The sequence below is a fragment of the Lemur catta genome, chromosome 12 (assembly GCF_020740605.2).
Source record: "Lemur catta isolate mLemCat1 chromosome 12, mLemCat1.pri, whole genome shotgun sequence".
In the NCBI taxonomy this organism is placed as follows: Eukaryota; Metazoa; Chordata; class Mammalia; order Primates; family Lemuridae; genus Lemur; species Lemur catta.
In genome coordinates, this window is record NC_059139.1 from 7,216,365 (window position 1) to 7,228,459 (window position 12,095).

Below are 12,095 nucleotides of genomic sequence, written 5' to 3' on the forward strand. Positions count from 1 at the left end.
CACGGTTCTATATTCATTCCACAAACAAATATGAGTTTCTTGATAAGAATGAGCGTGAACCAAGTCCTTTGCAGCCCCAGAGGAAGAGAAACAGAAAAAAGACGAAAAGCCACTAGGCTATATCCATCCCAATGCAAGCAAGCAAAATCTATAATAAATTGCGATTATATCTTAAAATCTCTTCTTTTCATTCTTAAACTAATTTAGACTCATACTCAAAATTGCTTACATGCTATGAAGATGACTCGTTATAGTTTATAAAATCTGTTTTTAAAATTTTGATTACTCAGCTGCTTGTATGCAAATGCTTGTCCCTTGTCTAAAAAAATATCAGTTAGCTGTGCTGACCACTGTGATTTTCCAGAAATATCACACACCATGATGTATACACTTTACAGCATTCCAAAAACACAGAGCATGTTAACAGTTGTTTATATGATGAACATAGAAAATAGTCTCTGTAGTGGAGCACTTATATCCATTTTACATCCACTACTACTTTTGTAAATGGCTAAAAACCGTTGGTTACAACACAAAACCAGTTTATTACCTGCAGTTTCCATTCCATCCTACCAATGAGTTCTCCAGGAAGACCACAGCATCTACTGACTGTAATACTTTTTTTATAATTTGAGGAGATACTAAATGATGCTTTGTATTTCTTTAGGATTTGGGGGTAGAGACGACTCCCAGACATGGAACCGGGAAAAGGAGGACAAATCACACCCAAAGTAGAGCAGTTGACAATCCAGCCTCTGTTGACACTGGCATGTATTGTTGGTCCTCTATTCCTCAGTATTCACATATATATAAGAGGAATGTATGCACAGGCATGCCAATTAATTAGATGAAAAGTGCTGTTTTTGAGTCATAAATAGAGATTTGAATTTTAAAAACATAACTTTCGTTTTCCTACTTCTTTTCCCCTTCAACATTACTCTAGAAAATCTAAGTGCTTATGAATCTGCCCCCATTCATTTGAGAATCCAAGTAACACTTACCTCAGCTTTAATTTTATTGTCTCCAAAACACAGGTGTTGTAAGTAGGCTGCAGCATTAGACTGGACCGAAGGAAACTGATGTTGCAACATCTGAATCACTTCAGGCAGTTCTGGGTCTCTCCACCCAAATTCTCTGAACAAAGGGAAGGCAGGAGAACATGAGAGAGAAATCCTACCATGCTGTTAACACAAGGTTAACTCATTTAGGAAATGAACTTCATCGTTTACAAGGCAATATATCACTGTTTTTTTTTTTTCTTACACATGGATCCATTTAAAAGAAGATTTTAGAGATTTCCTTGAGTAAATAGTTTTTAAGTATATACATGTGCACACATACATATACTGATCATGTAGATTATATATACAGATAATCTTAAATCTATCAACTTAACTTACATGTTTATGAAGATTATGAAAAAATAACAAAATGGCACGATTTTATTAACATATACAGTTTTCATTTGAGCATAAATAGATAATTTATAGAGTCATACTTATTCTAATATATTATTTCAACAGTCTGTTTCAGGTGCTGCATTTAGTTAAATTATCAGAGAAGAAAAAGTATAACTGGAAGGGTCCAATCCTAAATGTTGTGATACCATTATTATTATTATTGTTGTTATTTTTATAATTTCTTATTTCAAAAAATAGATTCCCCACATGATCTTTGGGGATAAATGCATAGCAACATGATGACGTTATATTAATAAAAGGAAATTATTAAAGAGCTAGGCTTATTCACACAATGTTGATAACTTTCATGCATTGTGCATTTTTTTCTCATCTCCTCTTTTGTGTATCTGAGCTCTTCTAAGAAACTGGTTGTCTATTTAATCTTAAGAAATATGCTCTAAAATATTTAGGTCCATTCTAAAACAGAAGCTTCACTGTACAGTTATGCAAGTGAGTATTCTGTTATGAAATCTGTCAGCTCAAACAGTTAGCCCAAGGTGCTTACAAGACCAACTGGGATTCTATCCTTATAGCAGGGAGCCATTTTTTAACTGAAAAATATAAAGCAATCTCTGAGACCACTGGCAAAAACTTGACCCCACAAGCCACAAAAAGATTTATTTATCTGAAGGACAGGCTAGAAGAGAAATGAGATGGCTTTGCAACAATCACCCTCTACCCCTGGTGACACAACTCAAAAGTGTACATCCTATTGATGCCAGGTCAATGCTGTCATCTGGGAAGAGGAGGCATGAAAAATGGGATGGAGAAGAAACAAAGGTTAAAAGTTTCCTTGTAGATTCTAACCTCTTCTCTTTATCTTTCCTTTATCACAACTGGTAGAGGTTGTCGAGCAAACCTTGAAACACGTTGGTGCTTCCTTTAGAGCAACTGAATGCAACATGGTAATATGAACTAGGACACGTCTGGAAGCGGCTTAGTTTTCATTGGAAAGATAAAGCATTCAATTTAATGAGCATGAAGTATTTCATTAATTTGCATATAATTTTAGGCATCTATAGACACATTCTCAAAAAGACATATAGTACAGCACTAATACATTTGCTAAGAAACATACTTAACTAATCGCTAATAATGGACAAACTATTGAATGCTTCTTGGCTATGTGATCACAGTAGAAAACAATTACAGATTTTAAAATGTGAAGCCTGTTTTTCTTTTTAATTTAATTTCCTTTTGTTGAATGCTTCTAAACCACGTCTGCGACTCTGAGATAGCACAGTGCTTCTTACAGTAGTAGCCCTCTAGAATTATATTCTTTATACAAATTAAATCAAAATCTACCGAATACCCATAAATTAAAATTAGAAGTGCGAAGACACTGGATGGCTAAAATGGATTCAGGTAAGCCCATGGTTTTGGAAAGCGATTAGCAAAGAATTCATTTCAGTCTATTTTATTAACCAGATGGTAATTGCTCTATTAGACAATAACCTATACGGCATATATTAATGTCAACAGCAACTTGTGAACAAGAGCTCTAGGGAACAGACTTAGGGACCCTTTGCATATATGCATGTGCATGCACACATGTGCCTATACACACACACAAACACACACACACAAAGACCCGACACTCCAAACTCAGACTGGAGCGATGAACATTCCAAAGAATCATGAGTCCAGGAGGAATCTAAGTCCCCCTGTTCACAGATCAAAAGAGAGGCTGTTGCCAGCTCTTTCCCCTTCCCCCATCCAACCCTCTGGAATCCCAGATGTCCCCTCCATCCTCACCTCTGCCTTCCCAGACCTAGTTCCTCACCCTTCATTCGGCTGGCCCTGCAGGTCACCTCCCACCTCCCACTCACCACTCTTCCCACTTAGGTCACCTAAGCATGCAGACAAGCAAACTTGATTGTGCCACCTTCCTACTTTACACCCCTCAGTGGCTCCCACTGTCTGTGGGAGAGACCAGGATATTCCCATGGCCTTGGAGACCTTGCTGGACCCACCCCTCCTGCCTGGTGGGCTCCCTGTGGACATCGCTCCCTCCAGCCTCTGCTCCAGCTTCCTGGCCCACCTGGCCAGTGGCCTCTCACTCAAATTCAGGCCTCCGGGGGCTTTTCCTCAGGCAGTGCCTAGCAGTGACGACACAGTCATGTTATGGACCATGACTGGTGACTGTCTCTCCCCATCCTGGTAAGCTCTGTGAGGCCAGGGCCACAAATCTTTTGGTCATCTTTGCTACCTGGCTCATATAACACTCCCTGGCACATAACGGACACCATGCAAATGTGCTTTGAAAGAATGAAGGCACAAAGGAATGAATGAAGAAAGGGCCTGGCTAGGCGGTGTTTCTGCAGTTCTACTGGTGACTCTTGGAAAAGCGATGGTCCTTGCTCTTGCCGATCGGTCATTCCTAGCATGCCCACCCCAATACACACACGTCATCCTCCGCAATGCTCTTCTGAGCAGTCTTCCCTGTGCATTGATCAGATCTTATAACTCTGCAGCTTGAACCCTGTGGTGGCTCCCCACTGCGTTTAGACAAATACCTGTGAGGGTGACATGGAGGTGGAACATTCATGGGGGTTTCTCTGGGGCAGAGTAAAGGGGGTGAGAGAGAAAAAGCTGAGATGACAAAGCAAGATCAGATCAGAAGACAAAAAGAAGCTAGTGCTCAAAATGACTTAATTGTCCCCTAGCCTTAAACCAGCTTCCCAGGAATGGGGTTGGAGTTGATTGCATCTCCAGGCAGTTTACTTCTGATTTATTCTAATTGCTGGTCCCTCGGGACTTGCCCAGGGCAGCAGTTACCAGCTAAGAGGATACTATTGTTCTCAAATACTCTCCTCAATTTCACAAAATAGATGCTACAGGAGCATCTTCCAGCAGCAAGTTTGGGGGAATGATTTATATCCAAGCCTCTTTTTCTAGAACAGTTTTGTTTCACTGAGATGAGATTTTGTTTGAAATTTTTTGCTGATCATGGAGATATACCCCAGGGAAATAGTGGGAGGTTTAGAGAAAATAACCTGTCTGACTCATTTTGACCAGAATTCAGTCTACAGCATGGTTTCTTCACATAAGCTCCTAATCCTTAAGGACAAGGCATGGCCTGCAAGACCAAACAGCTCTGGAAAGAACAGATACTGGTGGAGGAACAGCACAGGATGGTATGGGGTCATAAAAAGGAGCCTTATTTGGGAAAGTTGAGCCATTCGGGGTGCCTGGGTGTGGCCCCCGGGCTGCAGGGAGGAGGCTCCTTGGGAAGCGGGGAGAGCTGGAGGCGGGAGTTGAAAAGCAAGTTTGGCATAAGATCTTGAAAGGGCTTTCACTCAAGTACATCTGGACTTGGTCTGTGGATATAGTATTGAAAAAAAGAAATCTAAGGAAATTTACGTTTATTTAGACTTATAGAGCAGGCAGAATAATCATCTTAAATAATAACAGAAGCACATGCTAAATGTCAATTGTGAAGCATCCCTAGTCACACACTTTCATTCTTTAGTCCTTAGCAAACCTTCTGTGGTTTATTTTCATTGTAGGGGGAAGAAATTTAGAGCTGTCAATGAAGTTAAGTGGTGGAGCTGAATCAAGCTCCAGTTGTCTGCTTTCGAATCCATAAACTTAACCATGTATTAATAACTATGTTGCCTGCTGTGATCATTCTCTTGATACAATGTCTGAAACAGTGGTTTTTAAAAATACAATGTCTAAAAAATAATGTCTGAAACAGTGTTTCCCAGAGGATAATTGGCAATGCCTGAAGGCATTATTGTTGTCACACCTGGATGCTGCTGGCATCCAGTGGGCAGAGGTCAGGGATGTTGCTAAATATCCGTGAGTGCTCAGGGCAGTCCCCCATAGCAAAGGATTATCAGTCCCAAAATATCCTGAGAGCCAGAGTTGAAAAGCCTTAGCCCAAACAAGTCCTGTGTTTGATCAGTTTTGTAGAGCAAGCTTGTTATAGATATTTCCCTCCTTGATTACTGTAATACAATGAGCACAGGATTGAGTATCAGTATAACTGGCAAAGAACTCAGAACTTGAACATCTGGCTGTGTCCTTCTATCCCACGAACACAAGACAGTCCATTAGTCTTTGCTGCCATTGGTTTCCATGGATCAAACATAGAGAATATTACCACCGATTTCATGGGATTTCTTTTTAAATGACAACATAACATAATATACGCGAAAGTCCTTCGTAAACTATTAAGAACCACATATAGTCTAGTGATTGTTACTTAAAGACTGCTACAAGGAATGTATTTTTCTCTAAAATTTATGTAGTACCACTTACCTTTTTAAAAACCTCATAACCTTTTACTGATACGTACTCATTTGGACATTATTTAAAAACCATTAAGTGTACTGAGAGACATTGCTTTAGCTTATAGTAAAATTTGCCATTTTGAAACAATTTCCTTTCTTCCTAACTTCCCTTCAGAGGCAGTGTGCTACAGTGGGCAAAGTTCTCTGGATGCAGCCAGACTTGGTTAGAATCCTGCTCCACCAATGGCCGTCTCTGCAGGCTTTGCCTCAGGTCTGAGTCTTGCTCGCTGCTGAATCTCCCCTGGCTGGCAGGGAGGTGTGCATTGAGTTCACCTGTCATGTTGAGATGATAATTCCTACCTTGGAGTGTTGTTGGGATGATTAGAAATAACATATGTGAACCCTTAGAGTAATAGCTGGCATACAGTGTGGGCCTTCTAGGAATGTCAGGCATTATACATAACTAGATGAAGAAGAGAAGAGTACGAAATAACAACCATCTACAATATCCTACAGAAGCCAAACCCATAACTCTCATTTTTTACTGGGCTTCACTTTAGAAATGTTAATGTAACTGGAGAGTATGCAAATGTAACCTTTTCTCCATTAAAACTTGTCACACAGACAGACAATATTGTGACTAAATCCTCACTCTTATATGGACTATCTGAGCTGTTAAAATCACAGTGCTCAGCACAGAGCGAAACAGCAAACAGTTTGAAATTCATTATTGTTACTCTGGCACCAAAACCGAAGACTTGACACACTGTCAAAACATTTTATCCAGTTTCCCCATTGAAAAGAGTCCCAGGACGACCAGAGTCCTCACAAATTCAAAATGTGATTTTCAGCAAAGCTTTATGTCAGGGGACACGGCTCACTTTGATCACAATCTAAACAATTTCCACTCAGAGCAGGGCTGTATGGACATTATTAAAATGTATGAAAATCTCCATCATTTGTAAACTTTTGAACTCTAAAAGCTATAAGGACCATATTGACTTTGACTTTTCTATCCAGAGCCATGAGGCAGGCGGTTTGTTTTTCATTTGTTCTTGTTGATGGAGTTGGGAGGGGTGCAGGGGTGGCAGTCATAAGACAGACAGAAAGAGTTTTTAATAACAAAATGGAGATACTTTCATTCTTGTTGAACAACAACAACAACAAAAGTATCCAATGATAAATACATGGGTGCATTAATGTCTTAATCCATATTCCTGGATAGTCCCTAACCAGAACCAAAAAGCTGCTCTATGCAATTAAGCACATTAAAAAACCAACCAAACAAACAATAAAACACTTTGCCTGTATATAAACAGTAGCACTAAAATTATGACTAGATGGAAAGCAAGCTCAATGGTTACATAGTTTTTAGAAAGAAATAGCTTTCTCCAAGCTTGACATGTTGAGAAAAATGAAATTCCCCAAACTGCACCCTAAGCATTAATTCCCTCAATCGTGACTTCTGGACTGAGCCTCATGATGGCCCAACCATGGAGCCCCCTGGAGATGTGCTCAGGGCACGGAAGATAAGAGGTGCTCTGGGTCCATCCAGCCTGCAGCACTTCCCGCCCTCCCTCTGGTTGGAGGGTCTCCTTCTCACATGAAAGTTGTATTATCAGTTTCACTCATCTCTTTTCACAACAGATTGAGGCAACTCACACAGACAAACCACATACAATGACAGGATAAACCAGAAATGAAAAATCAAGTACACAAAAGACAAGGAATTCAAATGTTATAAATATAAGCGTCAATATATTTTCTTAATTTGCTTCAAGTTTAATTTCCTTACAAGTAGACCTGTCAATGTTAGGAGAGAAATTAATAGAGGTGAGAAGGGGCTGCTCCTGTTAGTTAAGTGAAAGGCCGGAATCCCCACTGGGAAATCAGGAGGGAAGGGGCTGGGAAACTCCGTACCTGTCCCATCATTTGTGGTCGGTCTCTGGTTAGGACACTGTGGGACTCTAAATAGTGTCCCCCAATGTTACCCAGGTCCTAATCCCTGGAACTTGTGAATGGTGCCTTACATGGCCAAATGGACTTTGCAGATGTGATTAAGTATCTTGAGGTGGGAGATGACCCTGGATTATCCAGTGGGCCCTAAATACCATCACAATTGTCCTTAGAAGATGGGGGCAGAGGGAGATTTGACACAGAACGAGGCACTGTAACACTCGAGCACGATGCTACCCTGCTGAAGATGGAGGAAAGGGCCGTGAGCCAAGAGATGCAAGGAATGCAGTTCCACGAGTTGGAAAAGGCAAACAACAAATTCTGCCCTAGAACCTTTACAGGGAGCATGGCACTGTAGACACCTTGCCTGTGACATAATGAACCTGATTTTAGACTTCTGATCTCCAAAACTGTAAGAGAATATAAATGCGGATTGTTTTAAGCCACCAGTTTTGTGTTAATTTGTAATAGCAGCTGGAGGAAACTAATGCAGAAGCTCATCTGACCCCAGGACATGGCCCTTTGAAGCCTGGAAGGGACCACCCCACCGGGGTAAGCAGGTGGAGGAGCTGCTGGGCATGTTCCAAGAGGTACCACCTCTAATTCCAATTCCAAGAGTCTTTGATGTGACTTCTGATTACCAGGCAGACTCTTCTATTGATTTACTGACATCCTGACCACCTCTTGTATATCTATTTGGAATTGCAACTTCCCTGACCTTCAGTGTGTTTCAGTAGGGCCTGGAAGCCTTCGCTTTGGCCGTGTTCCTGCAGGCTGCCTGGCTGCCTGCACTGTGCTAAGACTCAGCCATGAACTCACATGTTCCTCCAACCAATGTTTACGGGTGGCCACTGTGTGACTGGCCACTGTAGATACAGTGTTGAACAGAGCAAAGGTTCCTGTCCTTGGGGAAGTTATTTGCAAATGGTAACTGGTAATTAATTATTAAGAAAGTAAAATATATTAATTTTTCAGTGATAGTGGGTACTGGGTTGAATAGGGTCACCTCCAAATTCATGTCTTCTTGGAACCTTACAATGTGATCTAACTCAGAAATAGGGTCTTTGTGGGTATAACTGGGTTAGGACTGAGATGAGATCATATTGAATCGGGGTGTCCTCTAAGCCCAGAGAGTGCCCTCATAAGAGACAGAAAACCAGAAAGAAGGAGATGTGAAGATGACAGCCAAGGCCGCAGTGACGCATCTGCAAGCCAAGACATGCCCAGGGTTCCCTGCAACAGCAGAATTGAGGAAGGAGGCAGGAACGGAACGGCTTCTCCCTCCGAGCCTCTGGAAAGAGCCAACACTGCTGTCACCTTGATTTCAGACTTCTGACCTCCTAAATGCTGACGGAACAGATTTCTGCTGTTTTAAGCCACCCTGTCTGTGGTGTTTTGTTATGGCCACCACAGGAAACTCACAGAGTGTGATGGAAAAAATAAAGCAGAGAAGAGGCAGGGAATACCATAGGCTTTCTGTCTGTGTGTGTACATGTGTGTGTGTGTGTGTGTGTGTGTGTGTGTGTGTATGTGCAAGCATGTGTGGGGTGGGGTGGGGGTTGCTATGGTAACTACAGTGGCCAGGTAAGGCTCTTCAGAGAAGGTGACACTGGAGCCTGCCTGAAGATGGTGCTGGGTGGAGGGAACAGTACAGAAAAGGAACATTCCAGAAAAGGGAGTGATAAGACCCTGAGGCAGGTGTGTGCTCGGTAGGTCAGAAAAGAGGTGAGAAGGCCAGAGGGTGAAGTGGGGTGAGTCCCAGGGCCCTAGGTGACACAGGATGTGGTGGCTGTCGGAGGCCTGTGGGTTCTTCTCTGAGAGACAGGGAAGGCACTGGAATGCCAGGAGCTGATCCATGTTTTCAAGGGATCGCTTGGGCCGTGGTTATGTGGATGTACCCGTCTGTCAAAACTCACAAACTGCGGGCCTAAAGCAGTGTTAATTACAGCCCATCAGCTGAGTTCATAAAAGGCTCCCCTGTGTGTTGACAGCAGGGAGGGGTGGGGGGAAGGGGTTGAGGGGGGACAATGGGTTGGGGGAAATCGAAGCTCAGCCTAGGTCTGGGCAGAGGGGAGTCTGGCTGCATCTTGAAGGCAGGGCCTGGGGACTTCCCGATGGAGCACAGATGAAATGTGAGTAAAGGAAGAGCCCCTCCAATAAGCCCCTCAGCTTCCTCCACCCATGTAACTGGTGGCCAAGGCCAGCCGGGCAGTCTGGTGAGGCAGGGCTACCCTCCTAGGGACTGGGATCCATCGTTTCAGAATAAAAAGGACCAATTTCAGCTGGCAAGTTTTCTACTGGCTGCTAAAGTGAAGAGAGAGATACAGTGGAATAATAGGAAAATTTGTTATTTCTGAAGTATTGTGGGTACTAAGTGCCTTACATTAATCTTAGCCAAGCAGTGGGCTTCCCTGAATTCAATTTATTACAAGTTGAGGGAGGAAATAAAATGATTAGCCCAAATTTATGCTATTATTTATCATTTTTAATCACATGTAGTTTAAATATCAATGAATTTCCACTAAATATTCTGAAAGACCATTAGGTTACAGTGGATATTGTCAGTTATATCATAATACTATGCAGTGTCACTTAACCTGAAAATACATTCATTTCTTCTAGACTAGACTTTTTCAGTAAAAATATGCTCCACAATGAAAAATCTGCTTCATACGTATAAGAATTTAGTAGCCCTGGAAATTCTAACAGGGTCTGTTTGGTGATAAGAGCCCAAGGGGAAAAAGTACAAATAAGTACTCATAAACTTCACCTTGTAAACTATAATGAATTTACGGAAAACGTTGCTGTTCTACCACTATTTTAAAATTAACAGCCCAGGATGCTTCTTAGAAAATCTCCAGGACCTGAGAACCTTGCATGGGAATAACACAAAGGGATTTGATGCCCAAGATACTTGGATTAGAAGTGCACGATTTAGGAATGCTTGATTAACAGTTTTTACTTTGTCAACATTAGGAGAAGATCAGGATTTAGCCTCAGGATTAGCTTAAAAATTTGAGGAAAATCCATAATGGCCTTAGTCACCCTTAAAATGTTTTATTTTATATATAGACATGTATATTGTGTGAATATATGTACAATGTATATTAATTACGTATTATAGTATATGTGTACACAAACATGTATAATGTACATACACATAAATACGTATTTTAAATGGAATTTAAAGTTAAATAATAAAATAGAAATATACTGTGTATAAACTATAGAATGGAGCAGACTTTCTTATAAATTAGGTAACCATATCATCTGACAATTCTCAGTGAAAAAACAAAAATGGTGTGTTTGGTGAATCTGTTATGAACACTTCTACACTTCTGGTTGAAACCACCATGATGCAGCTAGATGTAATTCTCCCTACAAGGGCACCATCTCTGAAGACTCCATGCCAGACTCTGTGTTTCTGTAAGCATGACCCCGTCCTGTAGCACCTGTCACGGTGCCTTTACAATGCAACTCTCGAACACATACTTGGGGGCTAATAGCTTACCAGAATCCAGTCCTGGCTATACCCCTATTTAACAATATCCATTGTTGACTTTAGTACTGAAAATATGGTAGCATGTTTCACACACATGGTTTCATCTTTGTCACCTTATTTTGATTCTCCAAAGAATGTCAACTCAATCTATTTCAGATAATATTGAGCAGAGATACTTCCTTTAAAGAAAATCTTAACAGAATCTAACAACATTGGTCCAATGTGGTCTAACATTTTAGTCACTTGTCTCTCCAGTGCTCTCAGCCTCTAGTTCCAAACATTGGTGCCTGCCTTGGATTGCAGTGGGCAACACAGTGGGAGCAGAATTATCTAACAGAGAAAGCATGTATCTAAAAGGAAGAGGGTCCTTCTCATTGTATCATGGATTAATTTCCTGATGGACACAGGTCATGTGGGGTGGTCTTCAGGGAGCGTAAACTTCAAAAACAAGTTGCCAGCCAAGTCACTGCCAACCAGCCAAAACCATTAGGGTCGCATCTGTGGTTGAATAAAGTTAGGCTTATTGCTTATAACAAGGAAGAACGCACACCATGGGGAACTGTAGGGCATTTTAATAAGATGGCTGTTAGAACAGATGTATGGGATTTGGCTTGTGTTAGGTGCTTTGGGGCAGATTCAAGGGAGCAGGGCTTTGTTCTGGATTGGGTGCTGCCAGGGTGTGGGGAAATTCTGTGACTGGGCATCTTAAAGAACCTCATCTAGAAGGAAGGAAATACAGAGCAAACTCAACCTGTGACTGGCTAAGAAACAGCAGTCACCCATACGAGCCAGGCTACTGTGAGCTGTGTGGTCACTTTTATGATTTGGGTGACATTCATGTTTTGTCTGGGATGACTGTGGAGGGTCTTGATTTCATCGTGATCCATCATTGACACCACGACCTTGCTGGTGGTTGATGATCTGGGAAAGGGCTTGTGT

The 12,095-nt window shown here is 41.5% G+C and overlaps 1 protein-coding gene across 3 annotated transcripts in view; it reads right to left on the minus strand.

Annotated features, from left to right (window-relative positions):
• The window catches only part of CTNND2 (catenin delta 2), an 818,722-nt gene that overhangs the window by 228,887 nt on the left and 577,740 nt on the right, over positions 1–12,095 (minus strand). For all 3 annotated transcript variants that reach the window (XM_045566311.1, XM_045566312.1, XM_045566310.1), the window contains one exon: positions 1,002–1,134. In XM_045566311.1, coding sequence (XP_045422267.1) covers positions 1,002–1,134 — 133 coding nt within the window. The remainder of the gene's footprint in view (positions 1–1,001; positions 1,135–12,095) is intronic.